The following is an 18,567-nucleotide window of genomic DNA, read 5'->3' on the forward strand; positions in this document are numbered from 1 at the left end:
CTTACACTGATTTTAATACTTAAAAATCTCTCTCGTTTCAAATAAATGTTTCCTGCTGTAATAATAACCATTGTCAGAAAAGGAAATCTGTCAAACAGACAGTAAGTATTAAGTACACAAGAGTGTACAAAGAAAACTGATAAACGGCGTTAAATCAGAAGAAAAAAATATGATTGTAGTTCGATTTGATTTTATTTGGTATTGGGAAAAAAAACCCGACCATCATTAGTTTGGTTTTAACTAAAAAAAATCAAACTGAAACCAAACTAATCCGATAGTACATTTATACAATTTTTAAAAATATTTTATAATATAAATATTTACTGTGATGTAATTTATAAAAATTTCTTAGATTTTTTCACAATTTTATCTTTTAACGTATTTATTCAAGTTTGAATTTAACATTCTTGAATGGTAAATAAATTTTATATCTCATAAATATAGTAACTCAAACAAAGTTTAAATCAATACTAATGCTAACAAAATAAATTCAATACTAAGAATGATGATACTGTTGGATATCTTTTTTTTTAGTATCACGATCCAACTCGATCGGAGCTGCGACAACGCCTAACACTACTTGCTAGGCAAGCCAACAGTCACATAATAGATAAACATTTGAATAAATATCAAATATCATAAACTCAACAGCGGAAATATCATAAATATCTGCTATAAATAACTAAAATACTACTACAATCATTCCAAAATTTGGTATGTCAACAAGTACATGAGCACTACTGAGTATCAAAACATAACCAAATCCTTAGTACAACTGTTTGAGTAATGGAACAATACTGAATAAATAAAAGGAAAGAGAGTCAAGACCTGCGGACGTCATAGCAGCTACCTTGAAGTCTCCAAGCATTGATACTAGCCCTGATCTAGCAATCACTATGCGCGGATGCACCTAGATCTGCACAAGAAATGCAGAATGTAGTATGATTACAATTGACTCTATGTACTCAAAAAGTAATGGGACTAACCTTGAGTAGAAAGCAATAACGAACTCACAAGAAGACAGTCAAAGACAAATATAATGACAACACATGTATAATAATGACAATAACAATAAATAACTCAGAGGAATTTTCTTAATCAACTCGTTCATGGTACATAAATTTAGATATGCTTTCAAGTGCAACAATTAAAGTCCAACATTGATAGGAATTTGTCAAGTACTGCTAGCATGAGGAATGATACATCTCTATGCCTACATGTCAAATAGGAGTTATAGCAGTAGCAGTAGCAGTAGCAGTAACAGTAGTAGTGGCAGTAGCAGTAACAGTAGTAGTGGCAGTAGCAGTAGTAGTAGCAGTAACAGTAGCAATAGTAGCAGTAGCAGTAGTAGTAGTAGCAGTAGCAGTAACAGTAGCAATAGTAGCAGTAGCAGTAGCAGTAGTAGCAGTAGCAGTAACAGTAACAGTAGTAGTAGTAGCAGCAACAACAGTAGTAGTAGTAGTAGCAACATCAGCAGCAGTAGTAGTAGCAACAACAACAACAATAACAACAGTAGTAGTAGTAGTAGCAATAGTAATAATAGTAGTAGTAGTGGTAGTAGTAGTAGCAGTAGCAGTAGCAATAGCAGTAGAAGTGGTAGTAGCAATAGTAGTAGCAACAACAGCAACAGCAGCAGCAGTAGCAGTAGCAACAGCAACACTAGTAGTAGTAGCAGTAGTAGCAGTAGTAGTAGTAGTAGTAGCAGTAATAACAATAGTAGTAGCAGTAGCAGTAACAGTAGCAGCAGTAGTAGCAGTAGCATTAGCAGTAGTAGTAATAGTAGTAGTGGCAGTAGCAGTAGCAGTAGCAGTAGCAGTGACAATAGTAATAGTGGTAGTGACAATAGCAGTAGTAGTAGCAGTAGTAATAGTAATAGTGGTGGTGGTAGTAGTAGTAGTAGTAGTAGTAGTAGTAGCAGCAGCAACAGTAGTAGCAGCAACAACAGCAACAGTAGTAGTGGCAGTAGCAGTAGCTGTAGTAATAGTACTAATGGCAGTAGTAGTAGTACTAGCAATAGTAGTAATAGTAGCAATAGTAGTAATAGTAGCAATAGTAGTAGTAGTAGTAGTAGTAATAGTAGTAGTAGTAGTAGTAATAGTAATAGTAATAGCAGTAGTAATAGTAATAGTAGTAGCAGCAGTAGTAGTAGTAGCAGTAGTAATAGTAGTAGTGACAATAGTAATAATAGTAGTGGCAGTAGCAGTAGCAATAGTTATAATAATAGTAGTAGTAGTAGCAGTAGTAGTAACAGTAGTAGTTGTAGCAGTAGTAGTAGCAACAATAGTAGTAGTAGTAATAGCAGTTTTAATAATAGTAGTAGTAGTAGTAGTAACAGTAGCAGTAGTAATAGCAATAGTAGTAGTAATAGTAGCAGTTTTAATAGTAGTAGTAGTAGTAGTAACAGTAGCAGTAGTAATAGCAATAGTAGTAGTAATAGTAGCAGTAGCCGTAGCAGTAGCAGCAACAACAATAGTTGTAGCAGTAGCAGTAGGAGCAACAACAGCAACAACAACAGTAGCAGTAGGAGCAACAACAACAGCAGTAGCAGCAGTAGTAGTAGTAGTAGTAGCAGCAGCAGCAGTAGCAGTAGCAGTAGTAATAGTAGTAGTGGCAGTAGCAGTAGTAATAGTAGTAGTGGTGGTGGTTGTGGTAGTAGTAGTATAGCAGTAGTAATAGTAGTAGTAGTAGCAGCAACAGTAGTAATAGTAGTAGTGGCAGTAGCAGTAGCAGTAGTAATAGTAGTAGTGACAGTAATAGTAGTAGTAGTAGCAATAGTAGTAGCAATAATAGTAGTAGTAGTAGTAGTAGTAGTAGTAGTAGTAGTAGTGGTAGCAGTAGTAATAGTAGTAGTGGAAGTAGCAGTAGTAATAATAGTAGTGATAGTAGCAGCAGTAGTAATAGTAGTAGCAACAGCAGGAGTAGTAGTAGTAGCAGTAGTAGCAGTAACAACAGCAGTAACAGTAGCAGTAGCAGACTACTAGTCATTAATCTCTCAAGTCTCAAGGGCTCACAACCCGCATCACTCAGCCTTTAACAAAGATAACATGTGATATAACGGTGAATAATGAATAAAGACTAAGATATAATATGAAAATCAAGAACTATAACTGAATGTATATAAATACAGTTAAAGCTGATAACTCAAAACAACAGAAATATCCTCATTAGGTCTCAATCGAATAAGCAAATAGGCTCAACATGATTTCTAACATGAAGCACAACTCAATTACTATAACAATTAGGGATTACATGGATAAAATAATACTTGATAGCAACATGATATAAAAATCAATCCGAATCATGATTAACACGGTGCACACCCATATGTCTCTCACCTAGCATGTGTGTCACCCCAATACAAAATAAATAACATGTTTTCCAGCCCTCAATTCCATGTTTAGAAATGTTACTTACCTCAAAACACACAACTCAATACTCCAAAAAGCCCTTCTCACACATCTCGGCCTCCGAACTACTCGAATCTTGTCACAAACAACTTAACATCAACAAATAATGTCGTAGGAAACAACTTCAAACAATAAAGTTTCGATGTTTATCAAAATCAAAAAGTCAACCCTGGGCCCGTACCCCGAAACCCGATCAAACTCACATATTCTAAATATTCCTTCAATTACGAGTTCAACCATACTAATTTCATCCAATTCCAACCTCAATTCGACCCTCAAATCCCCAATTTTCACTTTAAAAAGTTTTTACTAAAATCCCCCATTTCTTCACTTTAATTCACCAAATAAATAATAAAATATAAGATGGAATCATGAATAATGAACAAATCCAAGTAAAAAAAATTTACCCCGATCCAAATCGTTAAAATTCCCTCCAAAATCATCTAAAACCGAGTTCTACAACTCAAAATATGATATATTAACTCTAACCCTCGAAATGAGATTTAAAAGTGTTTGCCCAGTCATTACAATATGCGAACGTGGAAAATGCCTCGCGTTCGTGAAGAATATATTTCACCAGCTGCCAATTCCTCTTACACGAACGCGTCAGCTCAGTCGCGAACGTGACAGCTCACTTGTGAACGCAATGGTCAACTCCTAACAACTACGTGAGCACGTCCCAGATCACGCGACTGCAAAGAACAAATGCCCGACATCCTCAGTCCCGCCCTTCCTTCTACGTGAACGTGTCTCAACGCTCGCGTTCGCGATGCACAAACACCACAAAGCTTCGCGAATGCATCTAAATATTCACTAACGCATAAAACAAATAACACCTACCAGCATTAACTCTACGCGATCGTGTCCCTTACTTTGCATCGCGAAAGAGGAAACCAGAAACACAGATTTCAGCAGTCTTCAAAGTCCAAAAGTGAATCTGACAACTATCTAAAACACCCAAGGGGACCTGGGACCCCATCCAAGTATACTAATAAGTCCTAAAATACGATACAAACTTACTCAAAGCCTCAAATTACGTTGAACAACATCAGAACCATGAATCGCACTTCAATTCAAGCCTAATGAACTAATGAACTTTCAACTTCTAAAACTAATGCTGAACCATATCAAATAAACTCCGAATGACCTCAATTTTTGTACATAAGTCATAAATGACACAAGGTACCTACTTGAACTCCAGGAACCAAAATCTGAACCCGATATCAATAAATTCAACTCTCGGTCAAACCTCTCGAACTTTCCAAACCTTCAACTTTTCAACTTCTACCAATTCAAGCCAAAACGACCTATGGACCTCCAAATCAATATTCAGACATAAGCCTAAGTCACCATATGAATCTGTTGGAACCATCCAAACTCCATTCCGAAGTCGTGTATACAAAAGTCAAATACCAATCAACTCTTTCAACTTAAGTTTTCAACCTTGGGATTAAGTGTCCCAATTCACTCTGAAACTTCTTCAACAAGTCACATAACCACAAATAAATATAGGAGAAGCAATAAATATGGAAACATGGCTACAATACAATGGTGATCCATCCCATGTATTAGATTTCAGCTCAGTCTAATTGGACAAGGATTTGACTTATGTTGAGGAGCCGGTGGCCATCTTGGACAGGCAGGTTTTAAAGTTGAGGTTAAAGAATATTGCTTTAGTGAAGGTTCAATGGATGGTTCATCCGGTTGATGAGGCAACCTAGGAGACTGATCACGACATGTATAGTCGTTATCCTCACCTTTTCATCACTTCAGGTATGTCTCTATGCACATTCGAGGACAAACGTTTGTTTTAAGAAGGGGAGAATGTAACGATCCGATTGGTCATTTTATGTATTTGAGCCATTTCCCCCTTTGATGTTTCGCACATGTGTATTTGTGGTTTTATGACTTGTGGGGTTGATTAGTTTCATTCCGGAAAGGTTTCGGGTTGATTTGGATCCCTTGATTCTTGGCTTAAAGGCCTAAGTTAGAAATATTGATCAAAGTTTGACTTTTGTAAAAACAACTCTAAAACGATATTTTGATGGCTCCTATAGATTCGTATCATGATTTTGGATTTGGGTGTATGTCCAGAATCGAATTCGAAGGTCCATAGGTTGATTTGTGTTGTTTTGCCGAAAGTTGGCAATTTGAGGTTTAGGGGATTTCTCAAGTTTGACTGTATGTTAGTTTTTGGATATCGTTTTCAGAATTTTATTTTGGGACTTGGAATAGGTCTGTTATGCTATTTAGAACTTGCCCTTAAAATTTGGTGTCATTTGGAAATAATTTGATAGAGTTCGGATGCTTGGTTACAATTCTAGACGTTCTTGAACTTTTCTTTGAAATTCATGTGTTTTGATGTCCAATATGTAGTTTTAGTTATTATTTTTGTATTTTGATCACCTTTGATGCTTTTAGACTTGTGGCTATATTTGTTTTGGAGCTCTGAGGGATCGGATGAGTTTCAAACGTGTTTCAGAAAGGTTCCGACTGAAAATAGGATTGTTGGTGTGAAGGTTTGGTTGGTAGCCGCAATTGCGAAACTTTCTTCGCAATTGGGAACTCAGTGTCGCAATTGCGACATCTGAAACTAAACAAAATATGAAGAAGTCGGGATTTTAGTCTTATTTTTCATATTTTAGAACCCTAGACTTGGTGTGAGACGATTTGGAGAGGAAGTTTTCGCTACAAATATTGGGTAAGTGATTCTAATAAATTTCTTATATTTCATGATTATATCTTATACTTAACATCAAATTTATGAGAATCAAAGAGGAAAATTGGGTTTGTCAAAGTTTTAAAAAATAAATATTTGAGTTTTGAGAGTCGATTTAGGCTCGGATTTGAAAACAAAATACATATATGGACTCGTGGGGTTCTAAGTAGTCGAAATCTACCCTTAGACTCGAGTTTTAACCGGGCGATCCTGGGGTTGAATTTTATTGATTTTTTAGAAAATGTGTAAAGATCATGGCTTTATCTATTGTAATTGATTTTCCTTGCATTGTTTGATGATATTAAGTCATTTCTGTTTAGATTTGAGCATTGTGGAGGCAAATTTTAGGGAAGAGCTATTTTTGAGGGTTGATTTAGCCTAGCTGAGGTAAGTATCTTGCCTAAATTTGTGTGGAAGAACTAACCCTTAGGATTTGGGTTGTTGTGTATTAATTATACTATATGGAAGACGTATACACAAGGTGACGAGTGTTTACTCGAGCTATATATGGTATTTTGATCGGCTTGGACTTTAGACTTCTTCCATGTATTTAATTGAATTTGTTATAACATGTTACATCTTTCATTGCTAAATTTACTCTCATATGCTCTAATTGATGCGGTTAGCATTTGTTTTATCTTTTATTATTGTAATTGCTCTTATATGCCTTAGTTGAAGTTGTTACCTCTCTTATTGTCTTGTTACCTCTTTTATTGTTGAACCTCTCTTACTTGAAGTTGTTATTTCGCGGAATATCTTTTTGTTGAGTTATTGATGTTGAAGTTATGGAAGTTATCATCACATTGAGGTTGAAGTTGTTGATTATTGAGATATTTTTCTTGTTGAGTATTTCTCATTCATTTTGTCATCATTGAAATTCTTATACACATTGTGGTTGAGTCGTGGGCTAATTATTATGATAATATTGGTATTATTGATTTAGACAAGTTGTGATATATGGGCACATGTGGTGCGAGTTATTATTGTGTTGTGATATGGATATACATGCAGTGGTATAAGAATAGGGGTTGATACGAATGCGATGAGATAAGGTAGAAGTTATATGCGTGTTGCTAGTAAGAAAATTACTTGAAGCCACGTGGTGAGATAAGGGGGGCTAAAACATATGGTGCTATTTCGAAAATATATTTTTAAAAATAAATGCAAGGCTTATTACAGCGGCCCGACCGGTCGTTTTGAGCATTCGCACTTCGCTCAGTAGTTTGAGGGTACAAGTATCTCCGTATGATTTATTATGACTTGTGTGAATCGTCGGTTTTAGTTTTCTGTCACGACCCAGATTTCCCACCCTCGGAAGTCGTGATGGCGCCTACTCGGGAAAGCTAGGCAAGCTGAGTATTATAAATTCATTACCCTTTTTATTAAGCATGTTCAATAATTTAAAGTAAAAAGTGATTTAAGCAGCGTAATAAACTAAATAACCAGAAATACGGAAGACGAAAACTTAATCATTAACCGAACATTTGCTACATGATCTGAAATACAGCACTACACCAAATTTGGTGTCACAAGTCACAGACTATCTAAGAATACTACAGTTAAGGTTTGAATGGAAATACACAAGTCTGTCTCTGAATAAGTAAAAACAGAAAGAGAAAATATAGGAGGAGACGACAAGACCCGCGGACGTCTGCAGGACTACCTCGGGTCGCCTGAATGGACTAAAGACAGCACCCTCACTACGGTCCAAACGCTCCGGTATGAGTATCTGCACGCAGTCCAGAGTGTAGTATCAGCACAACCGACCCCATGTGCTGGTTAGTGCCTAGCCTAACCTCGGTGAAGTAGTGACGAGGCTAGGACCAGACTACCAAATAAACTTGTGCAGTTAAATCATATACAACGAAAATAAAAGCAGATAAATTACAGCTAAAGTTGGGCGGGGAAACATGCTACGGAGAGTAACAAATAACAACAGAATAACAGTAGAGAAATGTAAGGAACGCCATAAATCAATTACCAGCAAAAGATAAGGAAATAAGAAACAAATACACATGTATTTGCAGGCGTGCAACCCGATCCCATTTCATATAGTATCGTTGCAGGCGTGCAACCCGCTCCCATTTCATATAGTACCGTTGCAGACGCGCAACCCGCTCCCATTTCATATAGTATTGTTATAGGCGTGCAACCCGCTCCCATTTCATATAGTACCGTTGTAGGCATGCAACCCGCTCCCATTTCATATAGTACCGTTGCAGGCGTGCAACCCGCTCTCATTTCATTTATCAACACCAATCATAAAAGAATCCCGGCAAGGAAACAATAATATAACAACAACATCCCAGCAAGGGAACAATAATATAACTACAACATCCCGCCAAGGGAACAATAATATGACAACAACATCCTGACAAGGGAACAATAATATCACAACAACATCCTGGCAAGGGAACAATAATATGACAACAACATCCCGGGAAGGGAACAATAATATCACAACAGTTACAATACAAGACTCACAGGCATGCTTGATACCGACGTATAGATACTCGTCACCATGCCTATACGTCGTACTCCACAATTAATACATAGCAAATAAGACACAACTCCTAATCCCTCAAGCTAAGGTTAGACCAAACACTTACCTCAAACTTCCACGGCCAACTCAAGCCTCAAACACTGCTTTTCCTTTAGAATTCGCCTCCAAATAACTCGTATCTAGTCCAAATTGATTTAACAACATTAATAAATACTAAAGAATTCATACCTAATGCTTAATTATAGGTTTTCTATCATTTCCCCCAAAAAGTCAAAAATCGACCTTGGGCTCGCTTGGTCGAAACTCGAGGTTCGGACCAAAACCCGATCACCCATTCACCCACGAGCCCGAATATGCAATTAGTTTCGAAATCCGACCCCAAAACGAGGTCTAAATTCCAATTATTCAAAAAGCCCTAACTCTACCCAAATTCCTAATTTCTACTATAAAAATTCTTAGTTTTTTCTTTAAAAGCGATGAAAAACAGTAAGGAATTGAAAGAACAAAGTTTAGAATTGATTACCTATGACTTGGGGATGATAATTGTTGAAGAAAATCGTTCTTAGGGCTGTAAACCTCGAAAATATGGTGAAGAAGAAGGTCTGCCCGTTTTTAAAAGAATATTTATATTAGCTGGGCAACAGACCTATGCATTCGTACTCAAAAGCATGCGTTCGCATAGGGTAAAGGAAACTGGGCAGTGCGTTCGTGGGTGGGGGGGGGAGGGTCAGATAGAGTACTGGCCCTCCCCTCCCCCAGGCCTGTTTTAATTATACGCGTTCGCACAGAAGGGAGTGCGTTCACACAGTACATAAAATAGGCCCCCCTGAGACTACACTATGCGATCACGAACCTACCTATGCGATCGCATAGCACAGAAACCTGGACACCAGCAAACAACAAAAACACCAAATTTTATAAGTCCAAAAATACTCTGACACCGATCCGAAACTCACCCGAGCCCTCGGGGCTCCAAACCAAACATGTACACTACCTCAAAAACATCATACGGACTTGCTCGTGCGATCAAATCGCGAAAATAGCTTCTTAAACAATGAATTTAGCATAGAAATATAAGAAAAATCTCAAAACTTTCAAAGTTTCAAACTTCATAAATACGGGTCCAAATCATATCAAACGACCTCCGTTTCTTACCAAATTTTACAAGCACAACACAAACATCATATTGAACCTGTACCGAGCTCTGAAACCAAAATACGAGCCCGATACCATAAAGTTCAAATATAATCAAATTTTCAAAAACTCTTATATTTTCAGTAAAACAATTTCTTTCAAAAATTCATTTCTCGGGCTTGGGACCTCGGAATTCGATTCCAGCCATACGCCCAAGTCCTATATTTTCCTACGGACCCTCCAGGACAGTCAAATCATAGGTACGGATCCATTTATCCAAAATATTGATCGAAGTCAACTCAAATTTAATTTTAAAGGCCAAATTAATATTTTCATCATATTTCCACATAAAAGCGTTCTAGATATACGCCCGGACCGTGCACGCAAATCGAGGTGAGAAAAAAGGAGGCTTCTAAGGCTCCGAAACACAGAATTTACTCGTAAATCAAGTGATGACCCATTTTCAGGTTATACAGAATCGATTTGGAAGAATAAATTTCATGATTGAAGCTTTAAATTAGAAGAGTTAACCAAATTTGACTTTTTTTAGTATTTGACCTTGAATTTGAGTTTTGATGGTTCAGTTAGGTTCGGATAGTGATTTTTGACTCGGGCATATGCCCTAATTTGCATTTGGATGTTTCTAGAAGATTTCAGCGCAAATTAGCGAAAGTTAGAAATTTGAAGGTTTAAAAAGTTCATAAGTTTGACCGAGAGTTGACTTTGATGATATCCGATTCGAATTGTGATTGCGTGAGTTGGAATAGCTTCATTGTATCATTGGGAATTGTATGCAAAAAATTGGGTTCATTCCTAGTTGATTTGATATGTTTTGGCGCGAGTTTTGGAAGTTGAAAGTCCAAAGTTCAGTTAAGTTCGAATTGAGGTGCGATTCGTCGTTTCGATGATGTTATGTGTATTTTGAGGCCTCGAGTAAGTCCATGTTATATTCTGGGACTTGTTGGTATGTTCGGACGGGGTCCCGAGGGGCTCAGGTGAGTTTCGGATAGGTTTGGATTGTGTTGCACTCGTTTTTTTAATGTTTCGACATCGTTTCTTCTCCAATTTTTGTTTTGATTGAAGCAAAAGATCTGTATCGTAATTTTAGAATTATAGCAACTGGAATCATCAAGTTTTCGATATCGTATGAGGAATTTATGATCATTTTACTAAGAATTTAGTTGCCAGATTTTCAGATTATATATGAAATTGCCACTAAATTCGTATTTAAAAATCTGTACTATTTATAAATATTGAAACCAACATATCTCCTTCATTATAAGGTCAAATGGAATGATTCAAAATTCTAACTTGAATGGAATTTCATAAGAAATCCATTGGAGGTATCAAAAGTGAGTTTTAGGGTCATTTGGAACGAAAAGCAAGGCAGAACAGCTGGGCAGAAGCATATAAATCAAGGGTTTGTTCATTTGGTTATATTTTGAGTTGGGGAGCTTGTATTTAGACCATTTTGAAGTAATTTTCACTACATGGATCAGGATAAATGTTCTCTATTCATTTTTAATTATATTTTTAAATCTATCTTCGTTTTTTGGCAATTGGTTGGTGATTTCAAAAGTGAAATTTGGAGGTTTTGTCTAAAATTTCATAAAGTATATTTTTGAGTTTTGAACATCGATTTGGAGTCAGATTTGAGTGAAACTAGTATGGATGGAATCATAATTGAATGTATTATAGGATATTATAAGTTTCATCAAGTTCCGAGGCGCGGGCTCAGATTGGACTTTTTGGTTGATTTCGGGCTTTTGAGTAAATATTTGACCTTTATCAATTCGAATTGTTTCCTTAGGCTTTATTTGATGTATTTGAGTTATTTTTGGCTAGTTTTGAGTCGTTCAGAGGTCGGTACGTATGACGACCTGGCCAGTGGTCTCATGAGTTATCGCTCCGTTTCTCCTCATTTTCGCTTCTTATTGCTTTGTATAATGGTTCTACATGTGATCGGGTTGATTGGTTAGGGTTCAGAAAGGATTTGGTAAGGTTTGAGACACTTAGTCTCTTTTGAGGAAGGTTAAATTGGAAAAGTCAACCGGATGTTGACTTATGTGTTTGAGGGCTCGGATGTGAGTTCCGATGGTTCAGTTAGCTTCGAGAGGTGATTTGGGACTTAGGAGCGTGATTGGAATGAGTTTTGGAGGTCCGGAGTAGATTTAGGATTGAATTGGCGAAAGTGGATTTTTGGCGATTTCCGGTTGGTAGGTGAGATTTTGATATAGGGGTTGGAATGGAATTCCAAGAGTTGCAGTAGTTCCATTATGTCATTTGGGATCTGTGTGCAAAATTTCAGGTCATTTAGATGTGGTTTGGTTGGGTTTTTGATCAAAAGCGTAATTTAGAAGAATTTGGAATTCTTAGGCTTGAATCCGATGCGAATTTGGTGTTTTGATGTTGTTTTGAGCGTTTTGAAAGTTGGAAAAAGTTTGAATGAGGTTATGGGATATGTTGGTATGTTTGGTTGAGGTCCCGGGGGCCTTGGTTGAGTTTCGGGTGGTCAATCGGACCATTTCATGATGTTTAAAATTGCAGAAAAATGTTGTGTATTGCAGAAAATTTAGACCTTCGCGTTCGCGAAGGGTCAGTTGATGAAGGTTGAGATTTAAGCCTTCGCATTCGTGAAGGAAGGCTACGCGTTCGCGAAGGGCTGGGTGTTTGGTCATCACGTTCGCGTGAAGTGGACCGCGTTCGCGTAGAGGAATTTGGTCAGGTGGACTTGAGGTATTTTATTCATCGCGTTCGTGAGAGGGGTAATGCGATCGCAAAGAGTGGTCTAAGGAAAGCATCACATTCGCGATGGGAAGGTCACGATCACGAAGAGTAATTTTTGGTCAAAGTTGATTTATGCTTCGCGAACGCGAGACATTGACCGCGTTCGCGAAGAAGGATTTCAGGCCTGGGTAGAAGGTTTAAATAGTCGTCTTGTCCGTGAATTTGGGGTTTATTTCTTCCATTGTTGGTCGTTTTTGGAGCTTTTTGAAGGGGATTGAAGAGGGATTCAAGGGGAATCACTTGGAGGTAAGAATTTTGGACTTAAAACTCGGTTCTATCGTGAAATATACCTAATAAATCATGGAATCTAAGCCAAAAAATTGAGGAATTAGGGCTTGAGATTAAGAGATTTTAAAATGAGATTTTGAGGGGTCATTTGGACTTCGATTTCAGTGTTCTTGGTATATATGGACTCGTGGGGAGATAAGGAATCTATTGATGTAAAACTTTTCGAATTCCGAGACGTGGGACCGGTGGTCAGGTTTTGGTAATTTCGAAATTTATGTTGTAAATTGATTATTTTCGCTTGGGCTTTGTTCCCTTAGCATATTTTGACGTCCTCGTTCTTATTTTGGATAGATTCGACGCGAGTGGAGGCTTATTCGAGGGGCAAAGGCGTCGCGAGCTAGAGATTTGACCGGATTGAGGTGAGTGAGGATTGTAAATGATGTTCTGAGGGTATGAAACTCCGGATTGCACATCGTTGTGCTATATTGAAGTGACACACACGCTAGATGACGAGCGTGGGTCGTGCACTGTTGGGGATTTTGACTTAGTCCGTCCCAAATGACTATTTTACCGGGTATTTGACTGAAATCTATTTGCTATCATCATTATTTGGGCTGCATGCCATATTTAGGCTTCGTACCAACTATTTGAACCCTTAGGGGACTTTTATTGATATTTTCTCACTGCTTTGACTTTATACTTGAACTCAGTCATGTTATTTTCTTTCATATTCAGCCATGTTTACTCTGTTTTAACACTTAAATGATCTTTTAATGAGAATCATGTTTTACTATTGCCCGAGTGGTTTGTGAGGATTTTGACTGAGTAAGGCCGAGAGCCTATATTGTGAGGAAACATTTGATATTGGTTATGAGGCCGAGGGCCTGAGATATGTATGTCACGAGGTGGCTTGATTGATATGAGGCCGAGAGCCTAGTGATGACGCCACGAGATGGCTTGATATTGTGCTTGGGCCGTAAGGGGCCCATCCAGGAGTCTGCACACCCCCAGTGAGCGTGGGTACCCATTGTGATGTGAGATATAGCCCGAGGGGCTGACATTGTTATGAGATATTGCCCGGGGGACGGATTTGTTGATACTGTGCCCGAGGGGAGGACCTTTATGTGTTTATCTTTCTTAATTGCATGTCATTATCTGTTTAATTGTTGAAAGGGTATTTTTCGAAGTTTAAACTGAACTTAAAGGATTATTCGTATCTTTACTGATTTATTGTTTTTAATGGTTTTACTGATTCATTATAGCATGTTTTGTGCCTTACGTGATTTCCTGCTTTCAGTCTTTATTTATGATTATTACTCACTGAGTTGGAGTACTCACTTTACTCCTTACACCCTGTGTGCAGATTCAGGCGTTGCGGATCCTGCTAGTGCGAGTTGAGAGCTCCCAGAGTCCACGAGGTAGCTGTTTTGCGTCCGCAGTCCCGTGTTTCTCCCCCTTATCATTTCTATCTTTTTATTAGATAGTTTGTAATAGTTTATAGACTTCTCAGACTTGTATTAGAACTTGTAGATGCTTATGACTAGTGACACCCCGATATCGGGTTATGTTGGGTTGTTCTTCCACATATTTATACTGTTAACTGCTTAAACCTTGGGTTATTTATCATACTTTAGACTTGAATCTTATTGTTTAATTGCTTAAAAATCGAAATGGGAAATGCCGGTTGGCCTTGTCTTCACGAGAGGCGCCATCACAACCGTGTTTGGGTTTAGGGTCGTGACAGTACGCGCGGGATGGCATTTTTAGCGCATCGTTTGGCTTGCTCGATGTTGGGTTTGACTTGTTCGAGGTAAGTAATACTTCTAAACTTGGTGCTGAGGGTATGAACCCCGAATATACGTGATATGTGTTTGGTGTTGAGGTGACACACATGATAGGTGACATGCGTGGGGGCATGCACCGTGTGAATTGTGACTCGGTTATTTCTATGGTACTGTTAGTCACCTAATCTTATTTGTATCCATGAAATCTCTACGTGCTAGAGTAATTAAGCTGTGATCTATATTAGAAACCATATCTAGGCTATATGCTTATCTTGTTAGGACTCACTAGGGTCATTTCTGCTGTTGAGCTATCTGTTTATATTGAAATTACAAACTCAGTCATATGTATTCATCTACATATCATATCTCATTCTCTGTTACCATTCATTGATACATCACGTCATTATTTTTGGGCTGATCTTTCATAACATTGTGAGCCCGAGAGACTGGAGAGATTGATGAATGAGTGAGGCCGAGGACCTGAATGTGAGGATATCGATGGGATCGGGATGCACGCCGTAGAAGTTATTATTGATTCATGCCATGATTGAATTATTATAGCTCTTGGACTGAAGGAGCCCCTCCGGAGTCTGTACACACTTCCAATGAGCGCAGGTACCTACTGAGTGCGAGTGCCGAGTGATTGATATGACTGAGTGACTGTGGACTGAGTGGCTGTGAGGATTGAGTGACTACAAGGATTGAGTGATGGGGATGACTGAGTGCATTGATGCACCAAGAGTATGCATATGGTTTTATCACTGCATGGTATTACAATTGGCATGTATACATTGACATGTAGGCATAAAGATGTATTTTCCTCATGCCATTTGAAAATGAAACATTTACCTGTTGAAAGCTTTTGGAAAAAATCACAGTTTTCAAACTTACTCATATTTTTGGAAATTTCAGTAAAAGATTTAGGTTTTTCACTAATTTATACTTAAAAGGTAGACCTATTTTCTGGAATTGTGAACGAGTTGAGCATTTTATCTCTGAGTTACTTCTTTTATTAGTTTCATTATGTTGTTATGAACTCTTGTTGGCTATTGGTGTTGGACTCCGACCTATGTTCTAGCTCATCGCTACTTTCAACCTAAGGTTAGGTTTGTTACTTATTGAGTACATAAGGTTAGTTGTACTCATACTATACTTCTGCAGCTTGCGTACAGATGTTGGATGCTGATGTTGCTTGTATGACGGAAGCTGGATTTGAAGATGTACCTGCATTCCGGTTACAGCTGCCTCTTGTCCTTGGTAGCTTTAGAATTTTTAATCTGCTCATGTATATTTCAAACAGATGAAGCATTTATTTCATACTAGTTTTGTAAACTCTAAATCTTAGAAGCTCATGATTTGTACCACCAGTCCTTGGGGAGTGTATTAGAGTCGGTTAAATATTATTTGAATCAGATTGTTGTTATTTGGCTTACCTAGCTGGTGAGGTTATGTGCCATCACGACTAGCTGAATTTTGTGTCGTGACATTTATGAGGTGATATAAGGAATGATTGTGATTAAAATTGTGAAATATGAATAGGAGGCGGGGTACCTCGGTTGTGATTCTTGTTGTGCATCCTATGTTAAAGAGGCTTATTGGTTGAACAATTATTGTTATTTTCTTCATCGTCTTACTTGTAATTGTTTGTGTTAACTACTTGTTGTTTTATCATGTATTCATTACTTGTTGCCTTTACTGCTTAAAATTTCCATTATTAGCTTATTTATTTGAACTGTTTATCTGTCATTTACTTCCTCGCTTTCCATTATTAGACTATGATATATCTTGTTTAGTTTTTCTTATCCTAGTCGGTGTCTTGACCTGGCCTTGTCACTACTCTATCGAGGTTAGGATTGATACTTACTGGGTACTGTTGTGGTGTACTCATACTACGCTTCTGCATATTTTGTGCAGATCCACGTACATCTGCGCGTACTAGACACTAGTGATCATTCTGCTATTTTTGGAGACTTCAAGGTATATCTGCTCGACATCTGCAAGCTTAGGAGTCACCTTTTGTTATTTCTTTTACTATTGTTACCCAATTATCAGTGGTGTTGTATTAGAGATGTTAGTACATTCTGTAGAGTTTATGACTCAGTTCCATCGATTTTGCGGATTATGTAGTTAATGTTCTATTTTGGAGTTATCTTGAGCTTTATCGCTTTATTTTAGTATCTCGGTTTGTTATCTCTATTAAGTTATTATTAAATGTTAGGCTTATCTAGTCTTAGAGACTAGGTGCCATCATGACATCCTAAGGTGGGAAATTGGGGCCGTGACATATCTTGTACATGTTTAATGTCTAGTGAGTGTCTCGACTTTCCTCGTCACTACTCCACCGAGATTAGTCTTGATACTTACTGGGTACCGCTGTGGTGTACTGATGCTAGGCTTCTGCACATTTTGTACAGATCCAGGTACTTTCAATTGCATTATTTTGGGGAGTTGTGTCCGCGTGGCTGGAGACTTCAAAGTATTCCTGCTTGACATTCGCAGGCCTCGTCACCTTCTGTTGCCTTTCATTTCCACTGTTTTCTATTATTCCGGGATAGCGATGTACTTGATATTCCTAGTTACTCTTAGAAAAGCATATGACTTGTACAAACGGTTTTGGGATTGTATGACTAATGTTGGTCCAGCTATGTTATTTCAGTTATTAACTAATATTTTGCAGTTAAATTGGTTAAATTTCATTAATTCTCAGCATGTGTTAGACTTTTTTAGGGATTAGATGCCATCACAACAACAACAACAACAACAGCAGCAGCAACAACAACAGCAGTAGCACCAACAACAACAACAACAACAAAAGTTCAATACAGTGTCGGTATTTTAACTTAAATCCTTCCTCTTACATAAATAATGCTGCCTTCTTTCTCATTTGACCTTTTCCTTTTGGTTTTAAAATGAGAAATTTACAACAACAACAGCAGTTCAATACAGTGTCGGTATTATAACTTAAATCCTTCCTCTTACATAAATACTGCCGCCTTCTTTCTCATTTGACCTTTTCCTTTTGGTTTTAAAATGAGAAATTTAGTACTCCACTTGGATTCTTAACTCATTGAACTCAATTTGAGGCATTGAGCTGTATAAGATAAATCTTTATGGTAAGTTTCCACTTGCATTACATTCACACTTCTTTCTCGGGAAATCTTCAAATATCAGCCAGTAATTTTAATGTGCAAAAAGTAGATTTGTCATTATAGTCATTATTTTTTACAATGGATAAAATTTAGTTATTTTAAAGTACATTTTTTTCAACTTTATCGTTATATTGAGGTAAATTTTAATTAAACTTTATCATTATATTGAGGTAAATTTTAATTACTACGCTATTATAGTGAACAAAATTTAGTTACTAGCTTTAACGCGACAAAAAGTAATTTTGTGATTTTACTAGTATATAATGGATAAAGTTTAGTGACTACACGTAAATTTACTCGCTTGATTGCTAGGAAAATTAATCATGCAGGAGGAAATCATCATGCCTAATTTATACATGCAGATTCTTATGGATTGTGGTTTTTAAAACACTTCTGATGCATAAATACTTTCTCATCACCATATATCAAGTTATTACTCTCTAGAAGAAAAGGGTTCCCAAATTAGATCTTTAAAATTTTGAAGCATGAAGAGGCAAGTATTATGTACTTGTGAATAAATGAGTTAAAAAGATTCTTCATGTAGGTTACTTCCACGTACTCATTTCCTCAAGCCTTCAATTTGCAAAAATATCACTCATCATTCTCTTTTATACGTCTTTTAAGAAAATTAATTAGGATGGAATTTTGATTACTTTACCCTTATTCATGTCTTATGTAATATTTAATTTTTCTTCATTGGTATTTGAGCAAAGTTAAGTGTTTGTTGTCTTCAAGAATAATTATTACTAAGGGTAAAAAAAAGAAAAAAGATAATCAATTTTGTCTTGAACTTCTAAAATAATTTGAGATAACTATTTTTCGTAACCACAACTGATAATATGAGACGGAGGGAGTA

At 37.2% G+C, this 18,567-nt stretch overlaps 1 protein-coding gene across 1 annotated transcript; it reads left to right on the forward strand.

Annotated features, from left to right (window-relative positions):
- Positions 1–1,209: 1,209 nt before the first annotated feature.
- Positions 1,210–15,866, forward strand: LOC138879976 (uncharacterized). The gene is made up of 4 exons (XM_070159625.1): positions 1,210–1,449; positions 1,625–1,638; positions 1,745–2,520; positions 15,724–15,866. The coding sequence occupies exons 1-4, from the start codon at positions 1,210–1,212 to the stop codon at positions 15,864–15,866; spliced, it is 1,173 nt and encodes a 390-aa protein (XP_070015726.1).
- The last annotated feature ends 2,701 nt before the right edge of the window (positions 15,867–18,567 follow it).

This window comes from Nicotiana sylvestris, chromosome 10 (genome assembly GCF_000393655.2).
Source record: "Nicotiana sylvestris chromosome 10, ASM39365v2, whole genome shotgun sequence".
Taxonomy (NCBI): Eukaryota; Viridiplantae; Streptophyta; class Magnoliopsida; order Solanales; family Solanaceae; genus Nicotiana; species Nicotiana sylvestris.

Bases quoted from the DNA above. Each gene is read 5' to 3' on its own strand.
- LOC138879976 (XM_070159625.1), top strand. From the start codon at position 1,210: ATGCCTACATGTCAAATAGGAGTTATAGCAGTAGCAGTAGCAGTAGCA. The intron at 2,521-15,723 runs GTAGGAGCAACA...ATACTTCTGCAG, and splicing joins CAGCAACAACAACAGTAGCA to CTTGCGTACAGATGTTGGAT.